Here is a 15,949-nt window from a genome sequence, read left to right as displayed (position 1 = left end):
CTGTCCTTTAGGTAAAAGAGATCAATAAAATAGAAGGGGTAAGGGCATAAAGCAAGACCTCAGAAAGGAAGGCTGTAACTCTGCTCTGAGAGATGTGAAGTAGAAAAGCAGAGTACATTAAATAAGCACTGTTCATTTTCTCCTATAATATCACATAACTACCTCCAGAATGATAAATGGCTTTTATCTACCCTGTATTAGAGATAAGGTTTTCTTTAAAATTACCATAGTTATTGGAATCTTTTTTGCCAAAGATGTATTTGCTATAGCCTGAAGTGTTTCTGACACTACCTGGCAATCCCAAGCAAGAGTTTACCTGAGGGTTTATTAAACTCCCTTACTTACCAAAGAACCAGGATGGACCTCTACTCCACTTCTGTAATTTGCATATCACCATATTACCTCAGGGAAATAAGTGGTGGAAGATGTGCTTCTGTTTTGAATTTTAACATCTGAGAGAGGTCATGTAATTTATTTTTTAACCTCTATCTATTGGTTTCTCAAACAAATGATAATAAGCTACTAGGCTACTTACTCTAAGACTAGTTAGGAGGAAAAACCTGCACAGTGCTGGAACCCATATTTTTATACTTCATTAATAATCAGGACTTGCAGTTGGACTTTTGCCACCCCATTATTTGAAGAATGGGAGTTGAGCCATTCTGTGGTGCAGCGAGCATGGCCATTCCAACACACCAGATATTAGTTTAGGAAACCCTGGCAGCCTCCTGCATTTTGATGAATCTCCCTGTGGCTCTGCATCATTAAACAACTTCAGTACTTAATGTATGAGGCTTGTAGCAAGGCTGGCTCTCACAAAGAAGGCATTTCTTACTCTTTTTTCAGAGGTTGTGGATCTCCTGGATTGTGCATTACCTGCTTCAGGGATGGCAATAGGTAGCTCAGCCCTGAGGAGAGTGCTGTGCCCAACATCTTGGACATGGGGAATTGTACACATCTGTATCAGGTCATCTTGGTTTTGATGCAGAGCTGAGGACGTGGCGGGCACCCACACTGCCCTGCCCTGGGTGTCTGCAAAGCCCTGGTCTAGGTGGGATGTGCAGGAGCAGAAACAGGAGCTACTTTTATAGAATCACAGAATAGCTCAAGTTGGAAGGGATCAAATGAGGATCATCAAGACCAACTCGTAGCTCCTCACAGGACCTAAAACTAAACCAGGTTAGTAAGAGAGTCATGCAGAGATTGCCTGAATTCTGACAGGCTTGGTGCCATGACCACTTCCCTGGGAAGCCTGTTCCAGTGACTGGCCACCTTCTGGGGTAAAGAACCTTTTCCTCATAACCCATCTGAACTTCCACTAAAACAGTTTCATTCCATTTTTTCATGTCCTGACACAGGTCACTGAAGAGAGGAGATCAGCATCTCCCCCTCCACCACTTCCCTTGAGGAATCTGTAGACTTGGAGAAGTTGGAAACCAAAGGCAGTTAAGAAGCCCACATACCAAAGACATGAAAGTGGTGACATCTTGTATTTTAATGAAAAGTTTAATATCAAAATTCATCTAAAGATAAGAAAAAATCCAACCTGCTATGTATTTTTTAGCTCCCCCCATTCCTTAGCTCTTTGGGGAATGTCAAAGGCTCCCAGGGGCACTGCAGACAATTCCAGCCTGCAGAACCCCAGCACAGCTGCAGTCCAGGGCACCACCTCTGCCAGCATCAGTGCAGATCCAGGTTCTGGCCTCCTTATGCCAGGGATAGCAAGGTGGTGAGGCACAGCACTGGAAAAGGCACCAGGAAATGTTCAACTAAACCCCAAAACAAACAAAAAGACCAGGTTTCACTTTTGTCTCTTACATGTATCTCACTAGATCAAAAAACACTTGGTGCAGTCATTGCAGGAGTAATTTCAATCAAGCTCTTCTTTGAGCAAATGAACTAGGGAAGCCCTGTCTTCTGTGGCTGAAGGCTCTTGAAGATGAGGAAGGGGAGCTCTGGCAGCAGCTTATCCAGCAGCTGAGTGTCTCTGTCCCATTGTCTCCCATGTCAGAAGTGTTGAAGTCACTTTCTGCAGCTAGACTAGCTTAAAAAACCTAAGTCAGGGCATTCAGAAGTTGCCCAAAGAAATAAGTAGGAACTTAGTTTGGTGGTCGTTTCTGTCTCTGCCAAATTCAGCTGAAATTTGCCAGTGGATTCAAGAACATACTGTTCTTGCCTAAAGTTTGTTCCGTAGGAAACAAGGCCACAGTAAAAAAGGTGCAAATCAAAGATGATCACTTTATAGAGAAGTAACACTTGACACTTTCTTAAAAAGACACCTCATCACAAGCACTCTCCTGCCCAAGAGCTGGTCCAGCTCAGTCAGCAGAGCTTCCCAGGGCAGCCCCAGAGGGATGCTCTCCTTGCTGGCATGTTCAGGCTTAGGGCAGCCATTCTCTTAGCTCCCCCAGACAAACCTTTACAGAAGCCTCTGTATAGCAAATCTGCACCATGTATCTTCTCCTATTGCCAGTTCTTTTGACAACATATAAATATAAAAGCTATTTTGTTAGCAGTCACTGTGTGCACATTTAGCAACTTTAGCCAGTGACACCAAAATCCTCTTCAATAACGCTATGGGGCCAGATGGCTCGCAATCACACATCATAAATTCCTTTCTGCTATTTCCATCTTGTATTTACCCAGCTCAGTGTGTAACAGCTACTGGCATTGAAGGCTTCCTTTTTCAGAAACATCTGTGGTTTTGATAAGTCTTTGTAGGTATGGAAAAGCCTGAAGTCCTTCAGCTCCAGTTCTCGGAGCAGGCTGTACCAGTACCGCACCACGGTGCTGTCATTGCCACTGACCTCAAACCCAGGCCAGTGGATGTGCACCTCAAAGACCAGCTGTCCTATCTGCTCAACAACATCTTCCAGGATCAGGTTTTCCAAAATTTTCCACTCAGCACTCTCCACGTCTGCCTTGAGGACATCAATCTGCAACAAAAGCACCATTTCTCTGTGAAAATGAGAAACTTTGCAGTTATATAACATCTGAGGCCAGGGTTGGCCATTTTTCAATACACATAGATTTTCATTTTGTATTAAAAAAATAAATCAAAAAGTCTCAGAGGACTAACACAGCAGTACACAGAGTTTCATGCTGGACTGTTCACAGCCCTTTTCCTCCTGTCTCCAGCTCAGGCTCAAAAAGCTGTGTATTCCAAAATCCTCCTATAACCAAAGCATGTAACTGGTTCCTTCACAATTCTTGGGTGGCATCACAGTTATGAAAAAAAGAAACAGAACCAAATGACAGATCCAAACCCACTAAGAGGGATTACCTGCACCATAGCTGAGTAGGGTGCTCATGAGCCATATGCTACATACATCACACAAGTGCAAGAGTAGAGCAAAGCAAAAAATGAACACTGTCAGCAGCTCAGGTGATCAGCTGCCCTTGGCCAAGCTGCTGGCTGCAGCTTTTGCAGGCATCACTAAGATGCTGAGAGAGGAGGATCAAAACTAAGGATAACTATGCAAAGAGTCTTCAGGATTTTAAGGGCAGCTCCTCCAAAGGAAAAGGCATAGCAGAAAAGAAGACATGAAAGTGTTTGAAAGGAATAACCGATCTAACACAAAAGTGCCGCATTCTAGTTTTAGACCATTATTTCATTTTGTAGTGAGATATTCAGCAATTCAGCTTCTCACAGCTGTGGGTTGACTTTGTTTAGAGATTAGCTGGGGGAGGCAAGCTGATGCTTTAACATTAAAAGAACATTTCATCACCACTTCACACCTTCACAATGACCACAGTGCAGCAGTGGTCACAAGCTGCAGAGCTCAGCTTGTTTTCCAGAGCCCAGCAGGGGAAAGTCCTACACCGTGAGAGTAGGGTTTGCCTGTGCCAGTTCCACCTGAGCTGATGCTTCTGCCCATCTGCTCACACTCAAGATGGGTTTGAAGTGAAAATCAGAAGACTTTATTTAGTCAAGAATTCTTTAAAAAAAAAAAAAAGGGGAAAAAAGAAAAATCAAACCAAGAAAAAGAAACCCAAAACAAAACCAACAAAAGCTTAAAAATCAACAAAACCCCCAGATTCTCTCTGGCAGTCTACCTTAACAACTTGTGGCAGTATGAAAAAAAGGCACCTGTGCATAGGAGAGAAATTTGGGCAGGTAATGGAAAAGCACTTCCAAGGCAACTGTTCTCCTAAGCTGCCCCATGCCAGGGCAGCTGGCTGGTGTCATGCATGCCATGTCCCACCTGTGGGGTTCTTCAAGACGCCTCTGCCCTGGGCACAGGGCAGGGGTTGTGCTGTGAGCACATCTCCAGTCCAACCAGAGCTGTGCTTTGCATGGGCCATGGCCAAGAAACCACAGGGCCATGGCAAGGGGTGGCCACATCCTCCTTCCCTTGTTCCATGGGTGGCTGACTGGAGGTGCTGGGGTGCAGAGCTCACAGCCACATCTGCCCTCCTCAGGGGCTGTGCCCCAGCACTGTGGATGGGCATGGCATGGCAGGAATCTCTAGGTGCTGGACACTTGCCCATTCTGGTCTCCATCCCTAAAACAAGGGTGGCAATCACTGAACAGGGGTTGAGCGCATGAAGGGCTGCAAGACTTGCATGGAACAAGCTGTAAAACAGCTGGAAACAAAACACCACATTTTCAGAGCAGGACTTGAATGAGGTCTATGGTCACACAGTGAATCCTAACAAGCCAAGCCACCGCTTGTGTGCTCATTAAGGAGGCATTGTGCCTCCTTCACTCTGTAGGAGGCAGGGGGCCAGTGGAAAATGACCGAGGGACTGTGGAATTAAAGCCCATATTGTGGTATGTGCCCATGGGGAGCAGAAAGGAAGGTTGCACAGACAACCTTAGCTCTGGTATTTCCTAACTTGCCCCTCTAACAAAGAGCCTGTCAGTCTGTCTGTCCGCGGGTCAGTGAAACAGTTGAACGCAGCGCTCCTTTGGGTTCAAGGGGAGGCTGAATTTAAATGATGCAGCTCATGACATTTCAGCTGGTGGGTGAGCCCACTTGTTCTCCTTCATACATTTAAATTGGTTATTTATTTTGCAAATACCAACTCACATCTCTACCTGCAATGCAGTTTCACAGGCAGCTGGTTCCACATGGGTGTGATCACCACAGGACCACACTGCCACACTTAACAAACCACAGATTTTTATCTCTGGGAGACTTATGTAACTTTGAAAGCAGACAAATTATTCAAACCCTTTTTTTTTTTCAGGGGGGGAGGGGGTGGATGGATAGGGGAAAAAATGTTTCTAGGCATTTGGTTTTGTTTTCCCATGATCTTACTTTATGGCATCAGTAGGACATCTTTTTCCCATGGTAATGTTTCCAGTCTTCAGGTTTGTTTGTTTTTCTCTTGTCACGCTAACTGCTGCTCTGGCTGCTCAGCAGGCACTCTGCACTGTGAAAATACACTGTGCTGTATTTTCAAAACTGATCTGGAAAGTGGCTGGTAACCAGTGTTTCAGTAGGAGAAAATGAGTTACCACAATAACAGCTTGAACACATAATGAAATGACCAGGAAAGAAACACGAGACTAGAGACCAGTGGAGACGTGCTGCATACACAAACCAGAGGCTCTTTGTTGCTCTTAGTGCTCTGCACTGCACAGAAACCTGGAGGGAGGGAGGTACCTGTCTCAACCCACCAAATTTCATGACTGCCTTCCAGGCAAAGGGTCCCTTTCTGCCCAGAATCTCCAGTGCATGCCATGGATAGTGCAAAATGAATGGCAGAACAGCTCTGTTCAGGCATATCTGAGCAAATTACAAGCATCCTGCTAACACCAAATGCAAGTTTTGTGATGATTAGACAGCTCAGGAGATATTTACCATTGGTGATAAGCAGCACACTATCGATAAGAAATGCACTACCACCTTCCAGTTGCCTTGATCCAAAGTGCCAGTGAAAGGATTAGTGGACAAATCTATAAATTCAGAGCTCTCATTCACCCGGGAGCACAGCTGGAGTCTGCTGCTGTGAATAAATCCTGGAGGGCAAAGATCTACAGTGCCTGAAGGTAAAGTATGGCAGTGCGTTTCAAACACTCACAAAGGCTGGTTCCTCTTATCTTCCACAAATCCTCTTATCCTCCATGAACTAACTAGGTTATCACAGAAAAGTTAAAAATGTGGATTTTAAAACGTTTTCTCAATTTAGCTCTCTTGAAAAAGCACTGCAGCATTTGCACCACTTACACTTGGAGGAAAAAGAAAAAAAAAAGGGGCCATGCTCGTGCACAACCAAGCATATAAAACAGCTGAAAAATTGTGTTTTACTTAGTGAAGGTCAACATACACTGTATGAAGGCTCATTTCTTCTTTTTAGGGTAATGACTTGTTACAAGTGTGCATCATTTCCTTAAGCAGAGATCTGAGCTCTGTTCACCTTGGCTGCTTTTGAAACACCAGGGTTAACAGGGATTTCAGGCTGTGCTGCCCCGTGGGCATCATTTAAAGCTCCCCATGGAGAAGAGTCAATTGAGAGTGAGTAGCTGGAGGAAGCAATTTAGCTGTATTACTTCCAGCATGAGCTCAGCATGTGAAAGTGGAAGCCAGGAAAGGCAAAACCAGCAAATGCAGGTCAGGTACAGAGGATCCCTCCAGTTCTGTGGGAGCAGGTCTGCAGTGTAAGCTTGGGAGGAGGGAGAGGAGAGCTGGCTACAGCTTTCAGGCATGGGGACAGAGCTCAGAACCACCTCAGCCTCCTGAACTGCAGGGCTGCTCCCACAGTGCGAGAGAAAAATATTCCTCTTCTCCCTGTGATACCTGGTTACCATTCTGACATCAGCTGTACAGCAAGAAAAAGTCTGCTGGCTTGTGCATCAGTTTTCTCCCTCTTTCCCTAAATACAATTCTCTGTTCTCAGAAAACAAAACTCTAGAGAAAGTTGTTTCATTTACTTTTTGATAGCATGTCTTTGCAGGTAACAGCAGGTGCTTGGGTGTGTTTTGTTTAACTGTAACTTCCCTCTTATCCTTTTCCCACATGCAGATTTCCAGCATGATACTTCCCTCATTTTCTTTCCTCTCAAAATACATCCACAGCCTGTCCTCACCAGCAGGAGATGGCTTGGATGTAAAGTCCCTTTCATTCCCTTTTATTCTTAGTGAAGGCTGTAATTGATGGCAGCCAGGATGCCACATAGCCTAATAGCAAATTATGCTCCCAGCAGCTTGTGACTGTCTCTTCCCATGCTCCCTGTGAGCAGTGGGAAGGGGGAACATCCTGCCTCTCTCTGAGCCATCTGCTGGGGAGACCAGGACTGCTGGGGGCCTGGCCAGAGCAGCATGGGTGCTGAAATCAGGAGGAAAGTCAATCACCACTGAGCGGTGATGTACAGCTCCAACCAGCAGCACTTCTCTTTCAAATGACTGCCCTTCCTTCCTGCCCACATTTACACCTCTCTTGGTGGTCTGTACAGCCAGTTTCAAATTGGCTCTGGAACAAATGTGTCATTTGAGATTATACACTCCCAGTGTGACAGATCGGGCACGTCTTCAAGAATCTGCTTAAGGCATCAGTCACAAAGCTGATTTGTGCACTTGGGTGCTTACAGGGTCTTTGGTCCTTTTTTACAGTAAAGGGCAACTGTCCAGTTGTAGTTTTGTAGTGGATATTGTAGTACTCATACAATATCCACATCACTGAAACAGAAAGCCTGCAGTGAGTGCAGGCAAGCTTCATACCTCTGCTCTCACCACTGATTCTCCACAGCCTCACAAGTGACAGTCTGTTCTCCCAGTTCTGGTGATGTACTTCCATGAACCCATTACACAGCAGGAGCAGGATATTTAGTAATACTATGTTTACCACTTAAATCAGAGAAAATGTTTCAAAATAATATTTTAAAAACTTATTTAACTTTCTCACAGCCAACTATCAGTCAGCAACAGCTTGCCAGATGCAGTAACAGCCCCAGACAACTGCACCCATCCAGGAATCCCACCCAGCACAGGCAGGAGGCATCAGTCTCAGCTGCATGCTCAGGAGCACTACGAGCACTTTGCTCTCCCATGGGGGACTGTTCCTAGGAAAGATCCATGCTGGCAGCCCAAGTGTTTCCTTCACACAGCCTCAGAGCCCAGGTCTGGGGGTAACCTGGCACTTCAACTCCCCAGCTCTTCCCTTGGTCTCTGATGGCAAGACATTTCCCATATACTCTCTCCATCTGGGAAGAATTTATCTCTGAGGACCCATTCCAGAATAAAAGATGCATAGACCCCATCCAGTCCAGTTAACTGGACCAGTTAAGCAATGTCTCTTACTCCAGTGGACAGGCAGAGAAGAGACCTTTTAGCTGGCAAAAGGCTCCTTTTAATGACACTTTATCAATGGACAACATAATCTTTGGACAAACAACCCCCAGATGATTCACAAGATCAGCATGGCTTGAAATCCTTTCTCCCTGGCTGCAATTGGTCAGGAAGTCACAGGTTTTCACCTGTAGCCTTCTGTCACCACATACATCATTCTTTGTCATGGGACCAGTTCTCAGCATCTTTCCTATTTTGTGCTGGACACTGAACTAGTCAGAGACCATAGGGCACTTGTTAATCATCTTCTGGTCATACAAAAATACAGGTCCCCAAGCTAAATTAATTTTCAGACAGGTTTGATGGGTTTAGCTAGCTCTACACTATACTGATCTTAAAGCCAGACATCTTATCCAGCTTGCTACCCAGCAAGACCAAGGTTCCTGTACAGTGACCCAGAGAATAGGTTCTACAAACCCTGCCTGGAGCAGGCACACACTGCACATGGATGTGGCTGAGGGAGAAGACCTTCCCTCACAAGAAAAACTGAGCATCAAAGATCTTTGTTCCCCATTTCTTCAAACTGAGAGTAGTCTCCAGAGCAGGCAACAGGAACCTCACCACTCACTAGCTGAAGACTCAAAGTGATGCTTCCTCAGAGGAAAGGGTGAAAAGTCACTGTGGGGACATAAGCCTTCAAACAGTGACCTTCTCATCTGCTCTGAATGGCAGCAGCTCACAAGTGTGCACCTCTGCTCAGAAACACTGTGCTCCAGCTCCCATTTGCATCCTGTTGCCTTTTCCAGTTCACATGGCTCTCCTGCTGTACACTAAAAGATGAAAACAACCCAGACCCCTCACCAAGTCCTTCAATCCAATGTCTAGATTGCCCAAGTAGGAAAAATCCCACAAGGGGTCTGCAGAAATCCTGACTTTAAATAAATTAACAGCCTTATCAGCTGCAAAAGCTCTGCTTGCCAATGCCCATGCTGCAAACAGACATTTTAAACACTGCATGCACTCCTCCAGCAGCTGCTCTGTGTGCAGCCCTGGCTGGGCATAGGAGTTGCTTTGCAAAACGTGCATTCAGCCATCCAATCCTGCAGGAAATGTCCTGCTGCCCTCTCCCCCCACAGAGAGGGGGAAACCCTTTCCTTTCTGCTCTTTTGGTCTTCTCTGCCAGACACTGCTGGGTGCCTGTGGGAACGGATATTTACTCAAAAGAATAAATGGGGTATGCTAGACCCTCAAGCCTCTTCATTAGAGGGGAACAAACATTTGCAGTCTGTTTGTGCTGCACCAAGCACGGATGGTGGGACACAGCTCCATGCCTGCATAAAGCCACATTATCCTGGTCTTGCTGAAAGTGAAAGCCAGCAGCAGCAGGTCAGCCACATTGCAGCAGGATAAGGGAGCTGTCAGTGCAGGAGGTTTGCAATAGAAGGCAAATGGTAAAGCAACAATTGATTCCAAAGCCCTGAGGGGCAAGATTTGTAAGTGTGTGCATGCAGTGCATGGGACAGAGGGCTTAGCCTACCATAAAATAGTTGCTCAGATTAAATAGCATTTTGGCCTTCTATGGTTTATTAACACAGTGCCCATGGGGGCCTTCAAAATGTAGGTGATTGAAGAAAGGAATCAGAGTCCCATCTTCAAAAAATGTCCACCACACCTTAAAGAACATCTCCTGCAGGATGAGAATCAGCAACCCTGGTATATCCAAGTAGCTCCACTTAAATCTGGTGGAGGACTTGGTTCCCATCTGCACTTGCCAGAGCAACAAAGTCCTTTGAGACTGCACCCCTCCATGGGGACACATTTGTTTCACTCCATTTCTTGTCCAAGGTGCCAACCTGCCTCCCTTCTATTTGCTTGCAACCATGACAGGAAGAAAGCTGCATGTACATTCCTGAAAACATGAATAAAAACCATCACAAAATGCTTGCACAACTCAGATTTCATCTGGGACAGGCATTCAAGGAGGGGCAGGAAGAACTGCTAAGCCATTGACCTCTGGATTTCAAATTTTTGAGAACAGAACCTTAAACTGCTGTCAGATGAAAAGAGAGACCAGAAAGGATCCAGACACTAAGATGAAAGTATTGAAACAAGATATGGCCAATTCCAATGACAAGAACTTGTAAACTATGACTGGAGGAAGGACAAATGTGGGGAGAAGAAAAAGTACATTTTTTTAGAAAGCGCCTAGAGGCTCTGAGTAGGGCATTTGTCTGAAGTGCTTGGTAATGTCAACACCACTGGGAAATTGCAAGAAAGATGGGCAGTGGAGGAAAACCAGGATGCTCATAGAAAGGGGTTGCTCTCAGTTCTCATTAAACCCATGCCACACCATGGACCACCACCCTGATCAGATATCCAGTACCTCAGCCAAAATAAAATCATAAAATTCACATTACTGTGTTTAAGTCAGGGTTAGTGGCTTCAGGAGCAGCTGGGGAGTGTGCATACAGGTCTGAGCTCAGCAGGTACCTGCATCTGGTACCACCTTATGAAGCAGGGCAGGCTGCCCAAGCTCCTGCTGAGCTCCAGGTTTGTCAGGAGGAGGGAACAGGACTGCCTGGTTTCCTACAGCAGCAGCACAGCTCTGTGCACTGCTCCACAGTGCCTGCAGCCAGTGCCACGCTCCTCTGAATGCAACTCTTAGACACTGAAATAGTCAAATAGGAAGGTGGAATTGAGCACAGCTTGCACAGCACAGCCCTCTTGCAAAGCTGGGGAAAAGCAGATTTTTACTACCTGATTTTTTTCTGAAGGGTCTTAACAACCATAACAAAGGTAGCAAAAAAAAAAAAAAAGAAAAAAAAGGAAAATAAAACCCTAAAAAGAATTTTCCTTCCCTTCTCATTTTTAGCAGATGATAATATCCTTTATAAGTGCCTTTATTTCTTATTTTGAAAGATGACCTGAATAAGTTCTGCTTCAACACTTTCATTACAATTCAGGTGTTGCACTAGGCCTTTTCCTAGGGGAAGAAAAGGCTATGGATTGCACCATATTCAGCCAACGGTATCATTAAAAAGATCTTTCCTCCATGCCTGACAATTGCATACTGAACAGCACCTTCAGGTCGCTGTGTAGAAATACCAATATTCTTAACCATGTCTTGAGAAGTGCTCCTGGTGGAGACAATTTAAATGAGGCAAAAGGAGATGTAAGAGACCAAGAGAAAACTTGTAAAGGAAAGTGCATGAGGCACTTTGTGCACACAACACCAAAAGCAAGAGGTGGTGAGCAGTTAATCACTATCCAAAGATCTTTGCTTCCAGAAACATGAGGTTGTCAAGCCCATTTTTAGTTGCAGCCACACTCTTCAATCTACCTACAATTAAAATACTTCAGGCAGCAGCAGCCCCAGCTGATTAAGCAAATACAGACCTATCACCACCTTGATTTCATTATCCCTGAAATGAAAAAATACATACATGCAGGAAAGAAACACTGTGCCACGAGCTTGTGGATTACTCAGGGGCAACTATTACAAGGCTACAGAAGGCAGCATTTCCAACTGCAGGTAGAAACATCTGCACCAGCTTGACTGCCTCTTTTCAGCAAGGGGAGTAAGGTTTGCCGGCTCTCTGAGAGACCCCCAAACAAAGGGTTCCCACCAGTTGCTGCTCAAACTGCAGCAGTGTCTGCCCTTGAATGAGACAAACTGCACCATAACAGTTTAGCTTGAGTCTATAAGGACATCAACAGCTATCTCAAATGTAGAAATTTGAGTTTAATGGAGGTGAGGTTCGTGCTCCTCCATTCTGTGGCAGGTCATTTATTTAGACTATAAGCTCTAAGTGCTATGGTATTGCATCTGCCTGGTGCAAAAGGGTGCAGTACTAAAATGGGACTCTGCTGAGCAGAGTTACTCCTTCTGCAAATAGGTCATGACCAGCCATTTACACTATGAAACAATTCAGTGTTCTGGGACAAAACTCTTTCTACTGTGCCATTCAGAAACTGATATAACAAGGAGACAGTCTGAGTCACAAAAAAGCAAACAAGATGATAAGAAGTAACTGCAGACATTTCCAGGGAATGACAGTCAGGACATTTCCAGGAAGAAGGCAGTCACAGCCTGAGCCTTAGCAGAGACACCATTGGGACTTCTGAATAGTACTGATTGCTGATGCTCCAGCTGCAAGAGGGGCAGCACAACACAAATAAGATGTTATAGGAAATAGAGGATCTCTCATGTTGGAGAAATCTTAGAAAGGCCAGAATGATAACCCTGCAAAAGCAAAGGCTGTTCTTCACTGCTATATATAGATGGTAAATAACAGCTGCAGAAAAAGGGCCACTTAAGCTTAGAGACCATTGATTGCACAAGAAAAATTGGATGTAAAAATAATGAGGCTAAAAATCAGATGAAGGGTGGGTTTTTTCCTTCTAGAATTGAGATTCTGGAAAAGCCCCAGATACGCATAAAAAGCAAAGAAAAAAATTAAACCCTTTCAAGAATTCAGAATTCCAAACACTTACTTTGGGATTTGTGATGCAACGAGTCAAAAGACCTGGTCTCATTTGTTCTTTCTGACACTGAGCCACACGAAGCAGAGCAGATCTGAGCTTGTGCCCCCCACTCCAGCAAGGTGATGGGAGCTGTTCCCCAGCTAGAACAGCACCAGAGACAAGGACTCATGTCCCTGCAAGAGCTCCTGGGCTTCTGAGCTCCTGGCTTCTCATCTTGAGCTCAGGATTCCACACCAGGACCAGTCTGCAGGAGCTCATCAGCTGGTGCTGAGGTCCTGCTGGGAACTGAGACGAGCTGAGTGTGCAAACACTGGTGGCACCCACACACCGAGGTAGGACACAGTGAACCTCAATGAATGCAACTGACACTAAGCAACCCCCAGGCTCCCTGGGCAATACCTAAGTCTAGCCTTGCAAAGGATAACCAAAGTGAAATGATTTTGTCCAGGCAGGGTCAAAAATTCAAAAGCCTGTTCTGGCCCCTACAGCCCTAAGATATGCATAGTAAAGAGTAATTACATGGATTTCAGTGCTACAAAACTTGAACATGGACATTTCCCAATCTGAAGAGTTGTTTTTTTTGGTTTTTTTTTGTTAATAAAAATCATCATGCACATCTAAGCTGTTACACATTTTCTCTGGACTTTTATATCTATTTGTGTACTACCAACAGAGCTGATTTTCAGTAAAAATGGTTAATCCTTTCTTTAATACTTGTCCTTTCACATCGGCCTTCACAAAGCTGAAAGCAGCACAAAATAAATTCTATAGTATCTACTTGAGGAGAAGAGCAAGTGATAAATTACTTGCCTAGGAGGAGATGATGTTATTAATCAAAATTACTTCAGGGTATAGTGTTTTGAAGTTGTGTTGAGTATTAAATAACAGGTGAAGAGTTTTTTCCTTTTGAAATCCTAAATTGAAGCCTATTCAATAAAATGAAGCAAAATTATCCAAGTTGTTACAGAAAAAAATCTTCATGAAGAGAGAGTGTAAATTAAAGCCTTCACATCAAAATCAGGATGTAAAGATTGATTTACATATCTTTTCATAACAAACAATGACACAGTATGGTCTCTTACAAAATTTGTCTGAGATAACTTGAATGTCAGGAGTTGAACACAGCTCTGCTGTCCCCTCAAAGTTACAGCTATGAGCACTTCCTGATTAAATTAGGGTTTTACCCAGCATTCTCAGATCCTCCTTTGCAGATGAATTTGTTTTACAAGAAACAATTTCATCCACTGGTAAGCCATACTGCCAAGGAATGCAAACTCATGGCACTTACTGAGGGCATGACAAGAGACTTATCCTGCAGAGCTCCAGAGGGAGGAAAACTTCTACTGAAATAAAAATTTGCATGTATGACCACTGTCCATTTTCTGCTCTTCAGGGCCTTTCTGTGAAGGTTTTTAATTGTGCTTCACAGCACAATCTTTGGAATACAGAATACACTTAATAGCTTGGTTTGAATTTCTTGTTAAGGGTTAGCAGTGCATAGAAGCAGGACAAGAGCCAACAGACATGAAAGGAAATCAGGGATGTTCAGACTGGATATGAGGAGAAGCATTTTCATGAAGAGAACAGTCCAGCAGGACAACAGCTGACCCAGAGAAGCTGGAAAGTCTCTGCTCTGGAGAAAACTCAGTGTTTTTCAAGACAAGAGTGGATAAAGCCTTGAACAACCTCGTCTGACTTCACAGCTGGCCTTGCTTTGAGCAGAGGGCTGAACCACAAGCCATTCAAGCTCCCTTCTGACTTGAATTCTCCAACAACTCTCTAGAAAGGAAGCTCTCCATGCACCTATCACTAATCCATGGGAAACACCAGCATTGTAGCATGCTCACCCCTGTAGGTAGTTAGAGAAAGTGAATGCTTCCATAAAGTTGAACTCCACTGTCATAAGAATCATGGGCCCTCAGTGGCTTTCTCCTTTTTTCCCCGCTGTTCATCAAGAGTGCACTACAGAGTGTGCATGTTCAGCAAAAAAGCTGAGAGCAGGGGGGATGGGAAGGGAGGATGAGCAAGATCAATTTTTACATCTTTATGCTTTCCTGTGGCTGATAAAATATTGCTCTTCTCAGAAGATACACCAGTAAATTTTCAGTTTAGATCTGTATATCAGGAAATAAGGCTCCCATTACATCCTTTGGAGATTATTCCAGGGCTTAAGAGATTTCACACTCTAATGGTTCCCAAAAATACTCTGATTACATGTTTCCTTTGTCAGCCACATCCTAATATATTACTAGATAAGTCCTCTGCCTCCAGGCTATTTACAATCCTCAGAGAACTGAGGACTGTTTTGCCACATAGCCAGTTAGAAAGATCAAGTTCTTCTAATCTTTTCTCACATCCACTCTGACTCCAAAAAGTGTTTGTATTTCTTGCCAAAATATCAGGGTGGGTTTCCCTGGTGGTGGATGAGGTCCCAGTATTGCCTGCAGAATAGCAGGTGTGCTCTCATCTGAGTCAGGGTGCAAATGAGCCCATCCAAGTTCTTTGATTCTCTTGCACACAAAACCCCCAAATTGCCAGTTTTCTTCTCAAGACTACAACAGGAAGATCTTCAGGAGATCTTGTCTGTGCAGTCTTCATCAGCCTGATTTTCTAACATCAGTGGAAGTAGATTCAGTCACTTGTAGGGTCTTGGATCAAGTCCCAAATCTCAAAGAATAAAAGCATGGATAAAATGAGGCATAAACTTTAAATGCAGCTGCCTGGAATTCCTGCCTTGAAGTGGGAACGGAACAATGTTGAGGGTAGGCAGAAGGGTTTTTTAAATTAAAAATGGGATGAAGACCATGTTTGAATTTTCTAATTGAAAAGCAGTGCTTCGGAAAATATTCTGTGAAACTGTTTTGAATTAACTTATTTATTCATGTCAAGGGAACATTCCACTCACATTCACCAGAAGAATGGTGTCTCTACACAACATACAACTTCTCAGGCTGCTTTCCTTCTAAGTTAAAGAAAACCTAAACAGAAAAATGTGAGGACAGTCAGCCCAGTCAGGTATTTCACAAGTATAAAACACCAGAAAGTCTCAGAGTGTGTAACACCTTTATCCCTACTGGGAGAAAGTCAGCTCCTGACTTCACTAAGCCATAGTTTTGCACAGGGGAGCTCCTCAAATGCTACCAGAGCAAGAGGCTTTATACACTGTTCATAATGCACCTAAACACTTAACCAAATCCCATGTTTAAGTACACAGCTAGAGGAAAGCTTGGT

The 15,949-nt window shown here is 44.3% G+C and overlaps 1 protein-coding gene across 1 annotated transcript in view; it reads right to left on the bottom strand.

Moving 5' to 3' along the window:
- Positions 1 to 1,477: 1,477 nt before the first annotated feature.
- Positions 1,478 to 15,949, bottom strand: part of METTL24 (methyltransferase like 24) — a 45,739-nt gene continuing 31,267 nt past the window's right edge. The window contains exon 5 of the mRNA XM_071438671.1: positions 1,478 to 2,936. Coding sequence (XP_071294772.1) covers positions 2,622 to 2,936 — 315 coding nt within the window. The 3' untranslated portion in view covers positions 1,478 to 2,621. The remainder of the gene's footprint in view (positions 2,937 to 15,949) is intronic.

Source organism: Agelaius tricolor, unplaced genomic scaffold (assembly GCF_023055355.1).
Source record: "Agelaius tricolor isolate 1412-34295 unplaced genomic scaffold, bAgeTri1.0.p SCAF_1, whole genome shotgun sequence".
NCBI classification, from domain to species: domain Eukaryota; kingdom Metazoa; phylum Chordata; class Aves; order Passeriformes; family Icteridae; genus Agelaius; species Agelaius tricolor.
Note: the sequence above shows the minus strand (reverse complement) of the source record. Positions and strands in the feature narration are given on the sequence as shown.